General features: G+C 36.2%; 1 protein-coding gene across 13 annotated transcripts in view; it reads left to right on the top strand.

Moving 5' to 3' along the window:
• The window catches only part of LOC125659969 (diacylglycerol kinase delta-like), an 80,743-nt gene that overhangs the window by 50,764 nt on the left and 7,166 nt on the right, over positions 1-22,813 (top strand). For 6 of the 13 annotated variants that reach the window (XM_056150378.1, XM_056150370.1, XM_056150368.1 and 3 more), the window contains 20 exons: positions 3,848-3,930; positions 5,088-5,196; positions 5,694-5,833; positions 6,207-6,264; positions 6,605-6,699; positions 7,710-7,800; positions 8,891-8,968; positions 9,672-9,770; positions 11,886-11,973; positions 13,162-13,380; positions 13,590-13,802; positions 13,986-14,106; positions 14,622-14,732; positions 14,840-14,998; positions 15,151-15,196; positions 16,087-16,200; positions 16,549-16,683; positions 16,793-16,935; positions 17,870-17,981; positions 18,535-18,573. In XM_056150378.1, the coding sequence (XP_056006353.1) occupies positions 3,848-3,930; positions 5,088-5,196; positions 5,694-5,833; positions 6,207-6,264; positions 6,605-6,699; positions 7,710-7,800; positions 8,891-8,968; positions 9,672-9,770; positions 11,886-11,973; positions 13,162-13,380; positions 13,590-13,802; positions 13,986-14,106; positions 14,622-14,732; positions 14,840-14,998; positions 15,151-15,196; positions 16,087-16,200; positions 16,549-16,683; positions 16,793-16,935; positions 17,870-17,981; positions 18,535-18,573 (2,253 nt within the window). Of the gene's footprint in view, positions 1-3,847; positions 3,931-5,087; positions 5,197-5,693; positions 5,834-6,206; positions 6,265-6,604; positions 6,700-7,709; positions 7,801-8,890; positions 8,969-9,671; positions 9,771-11,885; positions 11,974-13,161; positions 13,381-13,589; positions 13,803-13,985; positions 14,107-14,621; positions 14,733-14,839; positions 14,999-15,150; positions 15,197-16,086; positions 16,201-16,548; positions 16,684-16,792; positions 16,936-17,869; positions 17,982-18,335; positions 18,366-18,534; positions 18,574-22,813 lie in introns of all 13 variants that reach the window. The other 7 variants (XM_056150374.1, XM_056150372.1, XM_056150375.1 and 4 more) reach the window with 5 other exon arrangements.

Here is a 22,813-nt window from a genome sequence, read left to right as displayed (position 1 = left end):
GCAGCTAGAAAAAATCAAAAACTGTTTCAATGGACCACGAGCACGTTTCGTTTCCATTTTGGACAAGGGAGATAATCCTAATTTCCGGTCGCTATAATTTTAGAGTCAAACTGGAAACGATAACCGGATCGCGGAACCTCATCGACCGAGATAAAATGAAGACAGAAAACGGCGTTTGTTTCACATTCTACTTTCAACCCTTCCCTTCTCTTGTTGCATTCCTCTCAGTTTCGGTAAAAAATAAAGATTTTATCAAAACAACCACCCACAGATGCAGTTTTCTGGCAGTAGGTACCCACCATATATGCAATTTTCTACCAATGACAAGCACCCATAGATTTTTTTTTTAATTGCCGTCCCCGGGTACCTCATATGTTTTAATGGAACAGCCCTAAGTCTGGAGACAATCAGGTAAAGGGAACTAAACATCCTGTTCTGCTCAATCAGACCAGTCCACTGCTCATGTTCATCAACACTAAGTCTGGAGACAATCAGGTACAGAGACAAAATCAGACTAGTCCACTGCTCATGTTCATCAACACTAAGTCAGGAGACAATCAGGTAAAGGGAACTAAACATCCTGTTCTGTTCAATCAGACCAGTCCACTGCTCATGTTCATCAACACTAAGTCTGGAGACAATCAGGTAAAGGAACTAAACATCCTGTTCTGTTAAATCAAGTTACCACAGGCAATGCACTTAGTACTCCATCATGGCAAATGTCTACATATGGTTCATGTTTTGACTACATTGAAAGTATTTGATTTCTGTTCTCCACCTCTTTAGCATAAGGGACAATTCTTTTGTAGTATGACGTGAGCTAGAAAAGAAGTTTCTATGTTTTTCTTTCTCAAATTCTGATACAAATTTCTCTTCAGCTCAGTTTTTCTAAAATATTTGACCATAGTCCATAGACAGACCCCGTTTATCTCTGTTGGATGCACCCCTTTTAGTGACCTGTAGCTTGACCTTTGACCTTGAAATGCAGAAAGTAGAGTTTCACCTAAGTAACTTTGTTATGGTATTCTTAATTACCCACAGTTGATTCTCTTGAAAGGCAAATTATGGTAATTATCATGCATGACGGTTTACTTTTAATGTTGAGATCAGGATTTTTAAGTTATATACATGTATAAGCATGTTTTCTGTTTATCAATTTGGGATAGAGTTTTCAAATTTGATCGCTTGACACGCACTTCCCCTTCAGAGTCTTTGTCCTTGATCTTTCTTGTTTGTCTTAAAGTTTCTGGAACCATCTTTGCATGTGATACAAACATGGCTATAGACAATATGATACAAACTTGATATATATACAATATGATACAAACTTGGATATAGACAATGATACAAAAGAGCCTTTGATGTGGGACTGATTCTGCCTTGTATTTCTTTGAAAGTTCTCTAATTTCAGCATGATTTATGCAAGTTGATGTAATTCATGTTTTAATCAAAGAATTGTGATAGCAGTAATCAGATATTGCTGTATGACCACTGTTGATTTTGTCTGCGCGCTGTGGAAGAAAATACTGAATATGCAAATGGATCTGTGAACTTTTTAAAAAAGATAATTAAAGTCTTACAGATTGAAAATCTTTTAACAAGTTATATGGGAGTTTGACCCTATCCTGTCCTCCAGCATTCAGATCATGTTAAGTTTTGGGCATAAAAGACTCCGCGGATGGAAATTTGAATGTAGGACAATACCAATCACTGCATCCTTAGTAGAGAGATGAAATCGGCCGTGGCTGTCTAGTTTTCAGTACAGAAAAACATCAAGATACTGTCCATCTATACAGTGCTCCCACTGGACCAGAATTCCCTTTCGCCACTTTTTCTGGGAGCGGTGCGGCACAAATAATCACATGCTTTACAATTATTTCCATCATATTATATATTATTTTATTCATTACACTTATTTTAGCATTTTGAATCAGCTACATTACTTAATCATATCCAGCTACCATACCTAAACACTTCTTTCTGAAATAATAAGAAGTTGATTTGTTTGATAAATTCTATTATGGAAATCAAAATTCGGATAATAAATCATAAAAATATAAACTTCATGATGCTACACCCCTCAGTGAAAACATTGTGTACATTGCCCGAAATGCAGATGTCACAAAACATCAAACCCAATTTAAAGTCGTATCTCAACCATTCCCTATTAAATTTCCGTTTTTGTATGGAAGATTTTGCAATTTGGACAGAATCAGATGTTTGAGCAGGTGGGGTTGACTGTAAAGCCAAACATAGTTATTTTTTAATTTTAGACTGACTAGGGTCAGAAGCTACAAGTTTAGTGTCAAAATAGAATGGGGTGCATAGTCTTAGGAGATTAGCATTTTTATACTGTTGCGCACCGAACTTCAAAGAAAATTATTTATTAAAATTGTTATGTCCATATCAATGGTGACCGACTGCATAATTATTTATGAAATTTTCGAACTAAAATCAAACACATCAAAATCTTGTAATCAACGAATTTGGCCGCAAAAACAAACAATTGATGTATTCATATATACATTATACACAATAATACGGCCAATTTAATTACCGGTCGGTTCTCTGGTTAAGAATTGACATTAATGTGGAGATGATAACACGATAATGAATAAGACTTTAAATGTTAAACAATTGACCACAGCAGGGTAAACAGCTGTCCGATGTACATTATTACATAATCACCGACTTTTTTGCAGACATAAATTACCTGAGGCTGTGACCAGCTCTGTGTGCACTGTAATCTCAGCGAGATTCGTCGAGGCTGGATATTTGGACTGACGCCTCTTCCGAATCTCAGACCAGTGTCACATAAAGTGATTCGGGAAATCTTGCCTGAACTTCGGCCGCTTGTTGCGATTAAAATGGGTTAAATTGAATTTCTTGTCCGCTTCAACTTTTCGCCTCAGACATCCTATTAACTCCCTATCACAATGAAACATGCATTTCTTACCTTTACAAGGTGTAAATCCCACAGTAATTCAAGTTGGCTATTTTCGAAGCCATTGCAAACGGCCACCATTTCATATTTTACCTTCTCAACACTGAAGAGTTCCGATATACTACTTCATGATAATTTGTACTATGATTGAAAATACAGAACTTACTGGTTGACAATTACTTTGTATAAAGCATTTAAGCATAAAAATTAAAAGCAATAAAAAGAAAACTGTGTAATATTTAATCTATTTGAAGGCGTCCTAAACTATCGGAACTCTTCAGTGTTGAGAAGGTAAAATATGAAATGGTGGCCGTTTGCAATGGCTTCGAAAATAGCCAACTTGAATTACTGTGGGATTTACACCTTGTAAAGGTAAGAAATGCATGTTTCATTGTGATAGGGAGTTAATAGGATGTCTGAGGCGAAAAGTTGAAGCGGACAAGAAATTCAATTTAACCCATTTTAATCGCAACAAGCGGCCAAAGTTCAGGCAAGATTTCCCGAATCACTTTATGTGACACTGGTCTGAGATTCGGAAGAGGCGTCAGTCCAAATATCCAGCCTCGACGAATCTCGCTGAGATTATGTGCACTGGAGCGACGCAAGATTTCCGGTCGCACGCGTTGACTGAATAAACAGATTTTGACTGCATAAACAAACAGGCGATAATGTGTCACTGACAAAGGATTTAAAATACAATTTATTGCAAAAAGGGATTTTCGCCACTTTCAATTTTTTTTCGCCATTTTTGAAAATAATTCGCCATTGGCGAAAATGGCGAAGCCCAGCTCGAGCACTGCATCTATACATTAGCACGTTAAAACAGTTCTTTTTTCCCCCAAAAATTTCAAAAGTTCATACACTTCCGGGGCAGATTTCATATGCTTATTGTATTACTTTCAGGGAGTAAAATTTTTACGTCGGTTCAAGCAACTTTTAAATCCAGCTCAGGTGTTCGATTTGATGAATGGGGGACCGCATCCAGGGTAAGTTGCTTTGTTTTACAAACACAATTGCAGATTGGATGTAAGGGAATTTGTGTGCTTTCACAAAGCAAATACTTTGTATTTAGTGAAGCATAAACTCTTATTATATTTTCTGTAGTTATTTTTTAGGCTAAATTGACATGTATTTTAACATATGTTCAGTTTTATGATTTAAACTGATCTTGACTTGTTGTGTTATTTGATCTGAACACCACAAAATTCTCCTACATTGCACTAGAAGTGTTTAGCTCACCTGAGCTAAAGGCTGAAGTGAGCTTTTCTGACCAATATTTGTTGGTATTGTAAACTTTTCACCATGTCATCTTCTCCTCCAGAACCATTGGGCCAATTTCAACCAAACTTGGCACAGAGTTTCTTGGGTAAAAGAAATTAAATTTCTTCTAATGAAGGGTCATCTTCCCTTCCAAGGGGAGATAATCAAGAAAAGGCAAAAAAATAGGGTGAGGTCATTTAAAGATCTTGATAACCACTGGAACAGAAAAGATGAAACTTATGTCGAATTTCAGTGATTTTTTAAGGCCCATTTTGGGTCCGAATTTCGGCCCTTTTCCCTCCTAAAAATTGCCAATTTTTCCCCAATTTAGCATGCATTTTCCCCAAAAACGGAAAACGTATTTGAAAAAAATAAACATTCGATGTGAATTATATACATAAGACTTAACAAAGAGTTATGGGAATGATGATCTGGATAGAATAGATGAAAATTTTAGAAGGTTAAAGAAAATTAGATGTGTAAAATAAAAATAATATAATGTAGAAAAATCACTGAATTTTCCAAACATGATGAAGATTCAAATTTGTTCAATAAAAAGAGTCTTTTTAAAACTCTCCTTTTTCAAACACAACAGCAAGACAATGCTAGTAATATTGTTACTATGCATTTCTATGTTGTGTGTGGATTTAAATTTTGGTTTAAGTCATTACCCTGTGGGGCCAAGGTAGGGTCATTACATGGGGTCAAACAATTTTGTGAGAATAAAGAAAGTAAAAATATCTTAAATCTGCTGCTAAAGAACAGCAGGGCCAGTGTGACTCAGGTGAGGATTGTAGCCCATGTGCCTCTTTTACAGTTATAAGGACAATAGATGAGGCATTCTGAGGGTCAGTGATTGATGTCATATATTGTTTATTTACAGGCTGCGGCTGTTTCAGAGGTTTGACCAGTTCCGGATACTGGTGTGTGGTGGAGACGGAAGTGTGGGCTGGGTCCTTTCAGAAATCGACAAACTTGATCTCCATAAACAGGTACCCTATAACAAACTGTGGGCAGGTTCTCTCTGAAATGTACAAAATTGATCTCCATTAACAGGTTCTCTGTAACATGAGCTGGTACTAGATAGACAAACTTCACCTCCCTGAACTGGTTTTCTGCATCATGTTCACTACATACTGTGCTTTCATCAATTTTCATTGAACACATTTTTATTGTGGTTGTGTCAGACCACGAAATCAAGTGACTGATGAGGCATTATAAAGGAAGGAAACTTTCCATGAATTGATATACCAATAAAACTGTTATTTGACAAATCCACAAAATGTCCAGGAAAAGTGTACATGTTGTTTTTTTGATGCCAGGTGATAGGTGATTTTAGACTTTTATTGTACGATGTCAGGTGATGGGTTATTTTAAACTTTTAATGTACGATGTCGGGTGATAGCTTATTTTAGACTTTTATTGTACATGTTTATCGAGGCCAGGTGATAGCTTATTTTAGACTTTCATTGTTGGCTGTATTTTTCAGTGTCAGATGGGAGTGCTGCCCTTCGGAACAGGAAATGACCTAGCTCGTGTTCTGGGCTGGGGATCTACATTTGATGCTGATACACAGCTGCCTGTGATATTAGAAAAATTAGAACATTCTCAGATTAAAATGTTAGATAGGTAAGTGACAGTCACACGAAACAGGAAAAAGTAACTCGGAAAATACATGTGTTAGGACCTGGAGATTCCTAGATATGCGCCAGCAATTTATTATCGCATGATTTCGTGAGAGGTATCACTCGAGAAATAAAATTATTCGCTTTCTGTTGTTAAAATACATAGAAGAACTCTTGATTAACAGACCACATGCGAAATCTTGTTCACGCAATTTGACGTGTACGAGTCATTTTGCCATATTATAAAGTAGTCACATAAACTATGGAATCTTCAGTATACATGTCAGTGGAAATCAACATTTTGCGTCCTGTAATTTACTTATTAAGTAGAAATTGACAGTGTAGTTACAAGAATTGTTGATTTTCTGAATTTACAGATGGAGCATATGGACTTACGAAGGAACAATGCCTCCCCCTCGTAAACTTTCACAACAGGTAATATCTACTGATTACTAATAACTTGAGTGTTCTATGTGAGCAGATTGGAGTTGTGCATGTTCATGAGATTGACCTTTTTGCACTTTTAAATCTGCTTATGATTTATTGCATTATCTAGTCACTGGTGGTTACAGTGCAATGTTTCGCTGTCTATTAGTTACAATATTTGACCAACTAGATAAGCAGTGAACAATTGTTAACACATTTATAACTTGCAATACAAGAGGAGGAGTGAACTTCCTTTATAACATTAAGACATTACTGAATTTTATTTTCAGTTTGATCCAATATCTGAATTTTATTTTCAGTTTGATCCAATATCTGAATTTTATTTCAGTTTGATCCAATATCTGTGTATGAAGATTCTGTGGCCAATCACCTCTCCAAAATGTTACATTCCGAGGACCATTCTGTTGTGATCTCTTCTGCAAAGTAAGTATATTGTACAAAGGCTTACTGATTTATCACAGACAGAGGTAGCAGCAGAACTGTAGCTCTCGGAAAAAATGTTTTGACGGAACAGAGAGCTACAGATCCACCCCTCATAAAAACGTTGCGATTTACGGCGCACAAAAAGCTGCACACGGTTGAGGTCTGATATTGCTGTCTCATAAATTTAATATAAAAAAATTCTCAACATATTTTCCTACTATACTTGTGTTAGGTAGCTGGTTAATTCGAACCCCTGTTCATTTCCATACTTGCACAATAACATCTAGATGTGAATTAATATCCCCACAAATATTTTAGTAAATATTTCAAATATTATGCCATCCCAGTTCCTTTAAATAATAATTATTCAAATAGCTAAACTCACGGCAATACGGCTTCCATTAATCTGGTCCGGTCTCCATCCCTGTCACACGAGTGTTAAAGACTTTTGTAGCATTTTCATTAATCAAAAGTTTATTTTACCTTTAGAAAAACTATATTTTTTAATTTCTATAAAATATTTGTGTTGATAATAAATGAAGAGCAAACATATAACTTATAATGAATTTTATGACCATATACCAACAACAACATGGTTCGAATTGACCCGGCTACCCAACATGGCTACGTCAACAAACAAAATATTTGAAGCTGGGAGTTTTCGGGTGATATTAAATTTATGAGACAGCGACACAAGAATACAATGATATCAGGCCTCAACCGTGCGCAGCTTTTTGTGCACCGTAAATCGAAGGTTTTTATTAGGGGTGATCCGTCAAAATATTTTTCAGAGAGCTACAGTTCTGCATCTAAGACAGAGGAATTAGATAAAGTAATCAATCTGATTTATCACAGACAGGAATTAGATAAAGTAATCAATCTAATAATCCCTTAACAAGGGATTAGATGAGTTAATGTAATCATGTGAACTCCTTTTTGTAGGGTGTTGTAATCTATCCCTACAGAGGGATTAGATAAATTAACATAATCATATTAACTCCTTTTTGTAGGGTGTTGTGTCAGACTGTGAAAGATTTCGTCGCCAAAGTGGGAGAGGCACATGAGAAGGAGGGTCAAAAGGACTCTGACATAGCTTTAAAGGTAAAGGGCTAGAAATCTCTTCTTATCATGGACTCAAGGGGGTATCTAACAAAAGCACAGTGTATACAACAATGGCTTCGTAAAACACACGCTTTTACGCAAGAATAGTTATTTCAAAGATTCAAATTAATATTTCATTAAAAATTAGGCCTATTCATAAAACTTACAGTAAACCAACTTTTAGCAAGTGACAAAATTATTTTCCAACAATTTTAGCACGTGACAAGGCATTATTGTGTACACATGCTTTCAATAATGGCGGCATGCGATGTAATGAATAGTCAGATCCAATGCAATTTGATTGGCTGTTTGTTTCATGATAATTGAATTATTTAGATATTGTAAGTATATATATTACATTTTCTGCAATTTTACGTTTCTGTAGTAATTTTCTTGAGGTCGAATTTTCTAGTTAATAAATAGATGAACGTGAAAAGGCGTACAGTATCCGAAGCCTTGGACTTTGAGTGAAATATTACACTACTTAATCGCCGAGTTTCATCTGGGAAAAAAGGTCAAAAACCTATTGTGGTATATAATACGCACCCCTTTCTGGCACAAAAATATTCTCCTAAAAAAGTGCGTATTATATTCGGCAAAATACGGTATTGGCGAAAATTCTTCGTTTGTATACAAAATTTTGAGTAAATTGATTCAATTTTTTTTTTTTAAATTTGTGTTCTGTTTGGTAAAATCTATCAACCAAATTGATAAATAACAACAGTTGAACTAGTTCCATGTCGCAACTACTTTAATCATAAATTATAAGACTGAAATACATGTATTGGAGTATGAAAATAGAAGATATATTGAATAAAACATAAACTGTTATATCACGCAAATTTAGAACTTTTTGATCAATCAATCCTTCCATCACGAAATATAGTCCCTGCTAAACCATTTCAAGATTTGAATCGACACAAAAATTTTCAACTGGATAGGGTTCAGTAATATAGGTGTAATATGTTTGCACCAACATATTAATATGATGATATATCTATCCTTTATGCTGATAGGGATTTAGAACTATGCTGATAGGGATTTAGAATTATGTTAATGGTGATTTAGAGTGAATGTTTAATTTTGACAGTGTAATGTATTGAATGAGAAGTTGGAGAGTTTACTGGGAACCCTTAACGAAGAAGCTCAAGCCTCTTCTCCATCTCAGGTAAAGTCACTCAGGCCTCTTCTCCATCTCAGGTAAAGTCACTCAGGCCTCTTCTCCATCTCAGGTAAAGTCACTCAGGCCTCTTCTCCATCTCAGGTAAAGTCACTCAGGCCTCTTCTCCATCTCGAGTAAAGTCACTCAGGCCTCTTCTCCATCTCAGGTAAAGTCACTCAGGCCTCTTCTCCATCTCGGGTAAAGTCACTCAGGCCTCTTCTCCATCTCAGTTAAAGTCAATGAAGCCTCTTCTCCATCTCAGGTAAAGTCACTCAGACCTCTTCTCCATCTCGGCTAAAGTCACTCAGGCCTCTTCTTCATCTCAGGTAAAGTCACTCAGGCCTCTTCTCCATCTCGGGTAAAGTCACTCAGGCCTCTTCTCCATCTCGAGTAAAGTCACTCAGGCCTCTTCTCCATCTCAGGTAAAATCAATGAAGCCTCTTCTCCATCTCGGGTAAAGTCAATGAAGAAGTTCAAATCTCTTCTCCGTCTCAGATAAACAAAGGGAAGTTATCCCCAATTTCAGTCTCAGGTAAACAAAATGAATCTTTTCTCCATCTCAAGTAGTCAAAATAAAGAAGTTAAGATATCTTCTCCATCTCAGGTATAGTAGAAAATAGTGTATGGTACTTGTGAAACATTGTGTTAAATTTAAATATGTACTAATTTTAGTGTATATAAAACTGGTTTTACTGAATTTCAATTTCAGGAATCAGCAAGATCTCCATCCTCTTCAGAACAAGATTCAAGCAATCAAGACAGAGACACCGTCCCGGGGGTCATTACCGCCCCCACCAAAACTAAATCCGTAAGTATTCTCCTACTGTCCCAGGGGTCATTACCGCTCCCACCAAAACTAAATCCGTAAGTATTCTCCTACTGTCCCAGGGGTCATTACCGCTCCCACCAAAACTAAATCCGTAAGTATTCTCCTACTGTCCCAGGGGTCATTACCGCTCCCACCAAAACTAAATCCGTAAGTATTCTCCTACTGTCCCGGGGGTCATTACTGCCCCCACCAAAACTAAATCTGTAAGTAGTCTCCTACTGTCCCGGGGGTCATTACCGCCCCCACCAAAACTAAATCCGTAAGTATTCTCCTACTGTCCCTGGGGTCATTACTGCTCCCACCAAAACTAAATCTGTAAGTAGTCTCCTACTGTCCCAGGGGTCATTACCGCCCCCACCAAAACTAAATCTGTGAGTATTTTCCAACTGTCCCAGGGGTCATTACCACCCCCACCAAGACTAAATCTGTAAGTATTCTCCTACTGTCCCAGGGGTCATTACCGCCCCCACCAAAACTAAATCTGTAAATAGTCTCCTACTGTCCCAGGGGTCATTACCGCCCCCACCAAAACTAAATCTGTGAGTAGTCTCCTACTGTCCCAGGGGTCATTACAACTCTCACCAAAACTAAATCTTTAAGTAGACTCCTACTGTCCCTGGGGTCATTACCACCCCAACCAGAACTAAATCTATGAGTAGTTTTATACTGTCCCTGGGGTCATTACAACTCCCACCAAAACTAAATCTGTGAGTAATCTTATACTGTCCCTGTGCCAGTATTTTAGAATTTGTTGCAGTATGATCCATGTAATATTTCAATGTTTGATATGTCGAAATATTTACATAAGGTTAGATTTTATACTTGGTCAGAATATTGATTGAAAATGTGCTGTATAATAATTTTTGTTCCTCTCAATTTCTTATCCCATGCTTTTTATTATGTTCGCACTTTCTATAGAAAGTTTGGATATATTATTATCCCAGTCCGTCCATCCGTCTGTCACTCCTTCCTTAAACTCCTCTTATGTTTTTAAACAGTAGCCAGTTCATGTTTTGGAATATGATAGGTGGTGTCTTGTAGACGTACAATAAGGTTTCAGTATTTTCATTTTCATCCACATAGTCAATTGGGGGCCAAGATAAGATGTTTTTCTACAAACACCTGATTTCAGAACTCACATTTTTTGGGATGTTATTTGGTGGTGACCTGTAGATGTACAATAAGGTTTCAGTATTTTCATTTTCATCCTTGGGGCCAATTAATGGGGGATGGGGGGGGGGGGGTTCTAAGAATAATGTTTTTTCTACTAAAACTTGGTTTTACATTTTACACAGTAGCCAAATCATCACTTGGTATATAATCGTTGGTGTTCTGTAGATTTGCAATGAAGTTTCAGAATTTTCATTTTCATCTGCAAGGTGAGTCGCGAGGTTTCAAAAATGTTTTCCCAGAACTTCTCTTACATTTTACCCCTTAGCCAAAACATCCTGTAGATGTGCATTAAAGTTTCAGAATATTCATTCGGAAAACCAAATGTGGGCTGAATAACGTCTTTCCACAGAAGCCATTTTCTAAGAACTCATTTTACATTTTATGCAGTAGCCAAACCATCTTTGGGAATATGATTGATGGTATCCTGTAGATGTTACTCCAACAAGTTAGAGCCTTGTTTAACGTTCCTTATAAATCTCAGAATTACGCGGCACCAAGTCAAAAGTATCTTGCTGTGAACTTTTAGCATGCTGGAGTACTGTAGATGTGCAATAAGGTTTTGGAATTTCCATTTTTATCCTGGAAGCCAATTGATGGCTGAAAAACAATGTTTCTACAAAAACCATGCTCCCAGAACTCCTCTCAATTTTAAGCAGTAGCTAAATTATATTTTGAAAAATACTTTTAAATACGCAAAAATCCTTTCTTAAACACTTTTTAAACAGAAATTGAGCCTCGTTGAATTCTGTAATTTCTGACTCGCAATGAAATTATTATATGAACTACTAACATAAGAGGCCCATGGACTACATGGATTATTTATTTTGGCTTCTTTGCTAGTTACCCAGGTACAAAGGAGAGTATATTTAGAGACAAACACTTGGGTATGGGTTTTATGTTGTTGTTTGTTTTAATTTTTAGGCCATATTCAAACCTAGAGATGCCCTAATGTCCAGAGCGAACAGTCTGAAAAAAGCAATTCGCCAAATCATAGAACACACCGAGAGAGGTAAGAAAGCTCTCCTCTGTCTCTGAAGAGGTCGAGTTCAAAATTCAAATGTTATGTTAGCAAATCTTTCTCGGAAATCATCACAATGTTTGATTTGATGGATCAGTTTTCATGGCCACAACAATTTGTTTTGTGTTGTTACTTCAACATGATATACCATAGATTTCTCATTTCATGTAGGTAATAATTAATATTCATGTTCACGTCAAGCCACACCCACTTGTTATTAGTCCCTCTGAAGAGGTCGAGTTCAAAATTCAAATGTTATGTTAGCAAATCTTTCTTGGAAATCATCACAATGTTTGATTTGATGGATCAGTTTTCATGGCCACAACAATTTGTTTTGTGTTGTTACTTCAACATGATATACCATAGATTTCTCATTTCATGTAGGTAATAATTAATATTCATGTTCACGTCAAGCCACACCCACTTGTTATTAGTCCCCTACCGACGAAGTCGAAGGGGGCTTTAGGTTTGCGCTTCATCCGTCTTTCTGTCCATCAGTCCAGCAAAATCAGTTTTCTGGACTTTTTTTTAATGTTCTTGCAGATATTCATTTCATATTTGGTACATTGCTTTGCCATAACAAGTTACAGATCAAGTTTTGTCCTGGTCCGTTGATTGTTCACCAAGTTATGGCCCTTGGACCTAGAAAAATAGCATGAATTATTTAGTTTTCTGGACTTTTTTTTGTTGTGCTTGCAAATATTCATTTGATATTTGTTACATCACCTTGCAATAACAAGTTACAGATCAAGTTCAAATTTCGTCTTGGGCTGTTGATTTTTTTGTACCTGAATAGTAGTTGATTTCCAACCATTAATATTCCTATCTTGGTTTCCCAATCTTCCCTTTTACCATAACCTTGGTCTCATAATAAACTTCGAATATTGTTGCGGTCCAATACTTTTTGCCTCCGGTAGGGGACTATGTATTGCTATGCAATACTCTCAGAATGCTTGTTACTTATAAACTTGTATGAATTTAAGTCTCAAAGTAAAACACTTATGATTTTACGTTTAACCAAATTAAGAATTAGCAAATTATAAAGAATCTTCAGTAAGTCCGTCAAACATTACTTGTCCATGAAACAAATTACTCATTAAACTAGGTAAATCTTGTAAATATGAAATGTTTTCAAATGAATTGAGCTGTTGAGCATTGTGTTAATCCATGTTTTGACAGCTGTTGATGAACAAAATGCACAAACCAAGGAACAGTTAGAAAGGCTGAAGGAGTCTCCGCTGTATAAAGCCGACAGCTCCGAATTACTGGACGTAACACAATCCGCTTCACGGCGCGGTCTACAGGCTGACTCGGAAACCTCTCGGTCCGCCCCCACATTTTCCATATTCACTCTGGAGGCAGCTCCGAAAACTCCTCTATCTAGTCCGAGGAGCATTGGTAGGTGTTCAATAAAATGGTGCGTCCCAATCAGGTGATGGCACCGTATAAAGACGGCCCTGATTATCTACAATTGTTATCATTCTAAAGGTGTGGAATGTTTTCCCATCTTGTCTGGCAATGTCAGATGAGTATTATCTCCCTTGAACGCTGGCATGCTATTTATATAACTTCATACAGCATATGAATCCACTATTTTTGTGATTTAGTAAAGCAACATTGTTTTCCCAATGCTGCCACAGTAAACATGGATTCCAATCTGAATGTGAAGGAGCTGGATTCCGGAGCTTCCCGGAGAATTAGTAGTATGAGCATGCTCAATAAAACAGCCAGTGCAGGGTCCATACTCGGACGAGACAAAAGTCCATCGAAGGAACAAAGTGCACCATTGTTTGGAGTTCCCTTCCATACCGTCCTACCAGGTAACTACATAACCAAATACTGCAGCGGGGGATTCTGATGTATAATGCATAGCACAGATCTTATTACTGGGAGAGGCCTAAATTGTCTCCCCTATAACATTAGCTCTTATTACTAGGAAAGGCCTAAATTGTCTCCCCTATAGCAATATATACCTCACAATGAATGTGTGTTTGTATTGATAGGTTTAAACAGTAACATCGCGGGTAAGCTGGCTGGAGGGAGTTTTATCAGTAAAGTTCTGCTGGCTAATGCTGATGCCCTATGTGCTGCAGCCTCTCCACTGGTGGAGGACGACATTCCAGCGTATGTATACATAGAGGTCAAATGTACACAGAGGTCAAATGTTTCCATGTGCTGTAAATTTTCTTTATGTTAAATTTGCTGAGGTTTCATCAATTTTATTGGCATTAAAGGACAAGGTTCACATAGGCTCTGTGAATTTTATTAAAAAAAATTAAAATATTAATAGTAATTGAAAGTTGATGATTTTCACTTTCTTGCGTTTGAAATAATAAGAAAATGCATCATGATTAAAGATGTAGGGAAATTTGATACTTTTGTTGATTCCGCTGATTGCTACTCTACATTTGTATTGTTTCTTTATTAGAAAAAAATCAGTGAATTTCATAAACTGGTAACACCCCGCAAAACATCAAAACTCGATAGTCAATGAGAAATTATAAAACAATAAAGTACTGTGTGTATGTAATTGATTTACATTGTTAATCACTGAGAACTAAGTTCTCTTGCAGGTTCTTTGATATGAATTATAAATTGATTACTCCAAATGAAACTAATAGAGTGTTTGTGTGTTACAGATCTGAATATACGGAACGTTGTGTAATGAACAATTATTTTGGGATTGGGTTGGATGCCAAGATCACGTTAGATTTTCAGAACAAAAGAGAAGAACACCCAGAGAAATGCAGGTATGTAGAAACAGGAAGTGGAACTGATGCTTGAAGTTGAAAGATGCCAGATACATTGCTATGTTAATCTTCAGGGACATTTCAAATTGAATATTTGCCACTTTTAGGAGTCGAACAAAGAACTTTATGTGGTATGGTGTGTTAGGGGGGAAAGAGCTGGTTCAAAGGTCATTTAAGAATCTGGATCAGCGAGTTCAGTTAGAATGTGACGGACAACGTATTCCATTACCCAGTCTGCAGGGGATCGTTATCCTCAATATTCCAAGGTAGGTAGACTGCTCTCAACTACAAATTCTGTCTCAACGATAAACTCTGTCTCATCTCAACGGCAAAGTCTGTCTCATCTCAACGGCAAAGTCTGTCTCATAAGATTTTTTTCCTGTGATTCTTTCAAATCATTTGTTTTTGTCTTGCACAGCTACATGGGAGGAGCAAACTTTTGGGGTGGAAAAAAGGAAGATGATGTAAGTTATTGTTGTGAATGGACTGTGGACTAAGCTATATAAGTTATGGTTGTAAATGGACTGGACTAAGCTGAGAAATATATGGAAGACATTCAACATAATTAACTTGATAATGATTTATAATTGTCTTGATGACCTGATTTTTCAGTTTTCATTCTTGGTAATGCTGTATAACTTTATTTTTGAGGGAACCAAATTTTTGCAGTTTATTTCTAAAGTATGTACATTTATTCATCGAGAGTTGGGAATGACACTACAGTGTATGTTAATAATATCCACAAAACACATAAACACTAGAGCTTGTGGCAAGCAAAGCACATGTAAACATTTCATAAACACTACTGGTTCTTGTCCTCTAAACACTCAAACATTTCCTAGGTTACTATGCCTATTCCATGTGCTTTTTGAAAACTAAAGGCATGTACTTTTCTGCAAAATAGGGGCACTTGTGGATTAGTCTCCTTGTGGGTTGGTCACAATATTATATCATTTGTATGAGGCAATGATGTGTAAAACATTTAAATTCTGCCTTAGTAGAGAGGCCTCACATAAGGATTTTTAGTGGAACTTTTTTCCATATTTTCTGTGACTGAATTTTTTATGATGAAGATACTACTACAGAATTTTGCAAAAATTAGCACTCGGCAGAAAAATCCAGCTATGTGATGTGTGAGAGGAAAGATAAATATAAAGTACAAATGTGTGCCTTCTGTGATGTCAATGTTACTCAGAAAAAAGGTTTTGGGATTGCATCATGTAATTCACTACATGCTAAAATAGCTTATTTCATATTGGTATACATTTATTGCATATGAAATATCATGTATTAGATTTATTACATCTTTTCCGCTCCACTTCTCAGTTGCATTTTGAGTTGATCTTCTATGCAGACATTTCAAGCCCCCAGCTTTGATGACAAGATTTTGGAGGTGGTGGCTGTATTTGGTAGTGTGCAGATGGCCATGTCTCGTGTGATAGACATCCAGCACCACAGAATAGCACAGGTAATGCAGAGTCTCCCATTTCTCTTTCTGTAGACTAAAATGAATATCGTATGGTAAAGATTTGTCAGGTCTCCAAAGGTTGGAGTTATGGTCTAACGCTCTGTAAGAGTGATGCAATTCTGGTAAACATTATGACTCAGTCCATGAGCATTTCATTTATCATGAACAGGATAGCGATTTCAGGAGAGGATATTGATATCGTTTTGTTTATTAGTTGTCTATATGGCCACTTTTTATGAATGAAGCGAATGATGGGGTAGAAGGCTCATTTAGGCTGAGCCTGCTGCCCAATCCCCATCAATGTAATGAATGAATATTGTTTGTTATGAAGTAAATGATATTTTGTAGTGTCGCCGTGTAAAGATCACCATCATGGGTGATGAGTCGGTGCCGGCCCAGGTGGACGGAGAGGCGTGGATGCAGCCTCCAGGGTACATACACATCGTCCACAAAAACCGGGCTCAGATGTTGACCAGGGACAGAGTAGGTTCTTTGTCATTGTTTATCTCATACTGAGGATAGAAAACAACTTCATTAAGCATGATTACTGAAGATTTAGACCAGGATTTAAATTGTTTGGGAAATGCTTTAGGTGTTTGAGAATACACTGAAGTCGTGGTCAGAGAAACAAAAGGAGATTGAGCGATCTGTCAGTCCCCAACCGACGTCACTCTCTGAGGAAGAATCCCTAGTTTTACAAAACTTTGTGGAGGTGGCATCAGCACTCATCAAGTGGTAAGTTCAGTGTATAGTCATCAAGTGGTTAAGTTCAGCTCTATCAAGTGGTAAGTTCAGTTTTTAGTCATCAAGTGGTAAGTTCAGCTCCATCAAGTGGTAAGTTCAGCTTATAGTCATCAAGTGGTAAGTTCAGCTTCATCAAGTGGTAAGTTCAGCTTCGAGTGGTAAGTTTTGGTTAGTCATCGAGTTACAAGTCTTTATGAGTGATTATCGAAAATTAGTCTTTCGTATGATCATTGGTGGTAAGTTTTACTTCTGATCATCAGTGATAAGTATTATGATTATCAGTGGTAAGTTTTACTTGTGATCATCAGTGGTCAGTTTTACTTCTGATTATCAGTGATAAGTTTTACATGTGATCATCAGAGGTAAGTTTTCTTTTGATTATCAGTGGTAAGTTTTCTTCTGATCATCAGTGTTAAGTTTTACATGTTATCATCAGTGGTAAGTTTTACTTCTGATCATCAGTGGTAAGTTTTACATGTGATCATCAGAGGTAAGTTTTCTTTTGATTATCAGTGGTAAGTTTTCTTCTGATCATCAGTGGTAAGTTTTACATGTGATCATCAGAGGTAAGTTTTCTTTTGATCATCAGTGGTAAGTTTTACTTCTGATTATCAGTGATAAGTTTTACTTATGATCCTCATGTGGTTCATTTATTTATGAACTTTGAGTGATACATATAAGGCTTACTGAAGAAATATAAGATCATCGTACTTTCCATTTCAACAAATGAGTTGAATGGTGGATTGTATTAGTTTTACTGTGTTTTTTCATACACTGGTGTCTTTTCAAAGATGTTTACCGTAACCCAATTATATAATAAGTAACTTAAGAGTTTTAGCCTTTGATGTTTTCAAAAGAATGGAATAATATTTTTTTTTAAGAAGATAAGGGATCAAGTTGTTTTAGCTATAAATCTATATTGTAGTGTGAAGATAGCTTCCTTGAACTACAGCGCTGTGGAGCAGGAGTTATTCCCCCTTGCCACTCAAGCCTCTGAGTACATGGACCGTTTGTTTCCAGCAGGAAAGTTGGCTGAGGTAAAAGACTTCTGTACAACCAGTGTTTATAGAATTGACAGTCTTGCTACATATTGTGAAAGTTTTACCCTCACTTTATTTTCACCCATTTCTCATCTTCACTTGGAATTGTAAATTTACCCATTGCCTTATAGTATAATGAAATGTTGATGACATTTTCCTTCAATGCATCTAGACCAAAAATATAATGTGAGGCATAAAGTTGCTGTTACACAGTATGCATGAAAGTATTGATCTCTATGACAAATATTGTTGCTTGATTAAATGACCCAGTTTTCTGTATAATTGGTGATGTCTGTGACTAGTGGCACATTTGATTCTATGATTATTTACCTGTTTTGGTTCTTGCCTTAGATGGACTCTGGTGAAGTGGAATCATACCAGGTGCCCTAATTGTTGTCATGTCCCCTAATTGTTGTCATGTCCCCTAATTGTTGTCATGTCATTTGATATATAGCATATACTTACCTCCTCTGTTTTTCAGTTCTCCAGCTTTAGTTTGGTTTTTTTTTTTAGCATTTGATTTCTTTTTCCTTCAAACTTTCTGTTTTAGCTTCATCACAGACCAATCAAATTCAAATCAAAAGCAAAAGTAAGCCTTCAAATTAAACAGTTATTAGTGTGCTGTGTTCTCTAGTTTTTCTCACCAATGTATTTACATTAGCTTGAAACAGTGATTAAATGGATCTTCATTTATCTGAATATCACTGTACAGCTTTTTAGGTAGTATAGTCCTGAGGTTTTGAAATTAAACAGAAAGTTATCATTTTTAGGTATTTAACATATTCCATTCATATGATTCAGAGAATATTTCAGGGTTTTTTTTAAAGAAATTTAATCATTTAGCATTAAAACTGCATGTACAATTATCTCAAGTCATCTTAATCATTTAAATTTCCTATGGCTTGGTTGGCCATTTTGAGGATTATATAATTTTCAGAAATGACTAAATCTTGCATATACATGTATTATACCATTTTTGAAAAAAATAAATACTGTAAAATGCTAAATATAATATGCATTTGTGTTTAATATACACACCCTTTTTGGTCATGAAGAGCTGGGGAGAAAATGCATTTTGTGTGTATGATATACAGCGAATAATATGACCAAGCGTTTATGCATTGTACATATTTTAATGGTGTTTCATAATATCATGGGCCTCTTGTAATTAAAGTTGTTCCAAGTTTTCATTAGATGATATTCATAAACCTTACAGGAAACTTAACTTTTTAGTAGCAAGTCATTTTCCAACTTTGCTTGATTTATTTTAGCATGTGGCAAGACATGGTGTAAACATCTGTTAATATCATGTAATGGCAGTGTAAAAATGAGAAGTATGCAGGTCAAATATGTGGCTGTTTAATGATAATTTGATTATCACAGATAAAAATATCACCTTTTCTACAATTTTGTGTTCCTGCAGTAATTTTCTGAGGATTGAATTTCGCTTTTAAAAATATGTAAAATAACAGTGAACAAAGAGAAAAGGCATCTATGTTTACGAGTCAAATAATATTGCAGTATGATGAACTTATAGTCAAACTTCACCTGAAATAAAAACAAGTCAAAAAGCCTATAGTGGTATACAATACGCACTCCTTTCTCACAAAAATCTTTTTTAGAAAATGTTTTATATTCGGCAAAGTATGCACTTGGTTGGAGGAAGTTAAATTTGTGATGGTTCTCAAGGTCATTCATAAAGGTCAATGTTATCTTATGCATTTGAGAAATTTTTTTTACTGAAAGGGGGGGGGGGGTATATGTCATAAAATTTAAACCAGGTTATCTAGAAATCTGCAATGAAGTTTCCTTTCCTGAAAAAGTATGATTTTGTAAGCACATTTTCTAGTGAACACCAGTCGAGGTGGCCTAGTAGAGAGGGAGCTCGCCTCACAAGCTGGGAATGAGCTGGCCTCACAAGCAAAGAATAAGCTCACCTCACAAGCTGGGAATGAGCGAAGAGCTTGTCTCATAAGCTGGGAATGAGCTTGTCTCACAAGCTGGGAATGAGTTTGCCTCACAAGCTGGGAAAGAGCATGTCTCATAAGCTGGGAATGAACTTGTCTCACAAGCTGGGAATGAGCTTGCCTCACAAGCTGGAAAAGATCTTGTCTCATAAGCTGGGAATGAGCTTGTCTCATAAGCTGGGAATGAGCTCGTCTCACAAGCTGGAATGAGCTTGCCTCACAAACTGGAAATTCTCACTTTGCAACCAAGAGATCCAGGTTTGATTCTTTATCTCTCCAAGTTTGATTCTTTATCTCAGCACTACGTCAAACAAAAAAATGTTAAACGCAGGTGGTGTCCCAACATTGAAAGTAAAAGTGACGGGTGTTTTAGATATGGAAGTGAAAGTGAGGGATGTGTTGGATATTGACATGGAAGTTAAAGTGACGGGTGTTTTGGATATTGACCTTGACATGGAAGTGAAAGTGATGAGTGTTTTGGATATTGACCTTGACAACAGAGATCCTGTATTGTTGTAAACATTGGCATGATAAAGAACGTTAATTTTACGGCCCTAAGTGCCATGATTATGTTGCACTTCATTTAAAGCTAATCTCTACAATAGTGAATGTAAAACAACTTACAAATAAACAAAGTTCTGTCTATTGTATATATTTTTTAAATCGGGAATTCTAACCTAAAAAGTGGGAGTCCACACAATCCATTGGACTAAAAGGATCCCCCCTTTTGTCTACCGTTGTTTTTGAAACATGATATATCTGGATATTTTACTTGTGAACTGATTTTATCAATTTTCGGATCTGCACAATATCTAAAGACTATGGTTTTTTTTTTTAAAGGAATTTTTTTTCTCCAAATATGGTACGCACAATTCACAAAACTTTACAGTATCTTAAGAAAAATGTGGGGGGAAAATATGTGTAATTTTATGCATAAAACCATCATTATCTGCAAAAACAAAGCTTCTCAGAGTCAGATTTCTGAATGTAATTTGTCTGAACAACATTTTGAAATAAAGTTGAGTATACATGTAGATATATACAAAATTGGTTTCTTATTATTTGACAAGTGATATATACTGTTTGTTTCAGAACCTTCTTAATCTCTTCTATGCACAATAACATTTCCTTGTCCAGCTTTTACACAAGTCATGGGAGATTGCATTAAAAAAAGGGGGGGTTTGCTATATGAAAAGTTGCGTAATGAAAGGGAATTGATTAGCAATCTCCGGACTATACCACTTTGTTGTGACTCGATTGTTCTATGGTACACCATGGCTTATATAAAAGACTCGATTGGTCTATGGTATACCATGGCTTATATGAAAGACTCGATTGGTCTATGGTACACCATGGCTTATATAAAAGACTCGATTGTTCTATGGTACACCATGGCTTATAAAAGACTCGATTGGTCTATGGTACACCATGGCTTATATAAAAGACTCGATTGGTCTGTGGTACACCATGGCTTATAAAAGACTCGATTGGTCTATGGTACACCATGGCTTATATAAAAGACTCAATTGGTCTGTGGTACACCATGGCTTATAAAAGATTTGACATAGATAACTGGATAGAAGTGTTACATAGGACATGAGTCACTTTTACACAGCAGTTGGAGATTTGTTTTGTTTATGACTTTCATGCAATCATGTATTTTATTTATTATACTTTGGGATTTTTATTTTGTTGTTTTATTTTGTGATATGGCATTTCAAATCTGTTGGTTAAGTTTGTTTTTGTGTTTGTTTATGTCATGCCTTACACTGTAAGGCCTAGAATGACCTGGCGTCTTGGGAAGCGGTATGTCCTTACTCTAAAGTAGGTCACTATGACCTCATTTTTTATGGCTCTACAATGTGAATGATATCCTGCACTTGATCAACAATCTATAAAAGTTCATGAATTGGTTACATGTACAAATATGTACCATGTTTTGGAAATATGTGTTGCAGCACCAAAAAAAACAAAACGTGTGTCCAAGCTCTGGGAGTATGAAACTGAGATTAATCAGCTTTGTTTGCAGTCTCGTAATTTTGCTATATATACAGTATACTCATTGTAAACTATTAGGTCATAACTGAACTTATCTCAGTTTGCAATCCCTGAGTCTATATTGGACTTAGTGGAGGGGAGGGGAACTGGAGAGTCGATGTGGTTGCAGTCAGATAAGCATATAAATGCATGGTTTTTTCTATATTTCCATAAATTTTATACATAGTACTTGGATTAAGCGGAGGAAGACTCCTTTGATTTTCAGATTTTTCAGCTTTATCATTGCAGCATTATGAGACTTACAATTTTTTTTAAATCAGTAATAAGATAATAGCACTTTCTATGACATGACATGCATTAACTTGAGAAGATTTTCATAGAATCTAAAGGTAATGCTCGAATTAAGAAGAGGAAGGCCCCTTTCAATTTTCAGGTTTATTAGGATTTGGAGTTATGGGACTTAGCATTTTTAAATAGTAATATGATAATTGCACTTTTTATTGCACACAGTAACTTTGAGATTATATGAGAATATTTTCATAAATTTTATATGTAATACTCGGATTAGGCAGAGGAAGACCCATTTTGATTTTCAGATTTCTGTCCATCTGTGTTAGCAACACTTTCTATGATGTGCAATAAATTAGTTTTCTTGGGAAGATTTTAATCTGTACATCCATCCATCATGCACCCTTGCAGGGACCTTTCTAACATGTCAGTTTTGTAGTTTTTATGTAAGTCATGATTTCTGAATGACAACAGTGGTTGATATTTGAGTTTGTCTTGTATAATGATACCTCACTTGGCATCAGTAAAGGATAAACTCAGTATCTGTATAGGGTGAACTGCGATACTGAGTCCACA

This window comes from Ostrea edulis, chromosome 9, assembly GCF_947568905.1.
Source record: "Ostrea edulis chromosome 9, xbOstEdul1.1, whole genome shotgun sequence".
Classification (NCBI taxonomy): Eukaryota; Metazoa; Mollusca; class Bivalvia; order Ostreida; family Ostreidae; genus Ostrea; species Ostrea edulis.
The sequence above is the reverse complement of the archived record's forward strand: the minus strand, read 5'-3'. Positions and strand labels throughout refer to the sequence as shown.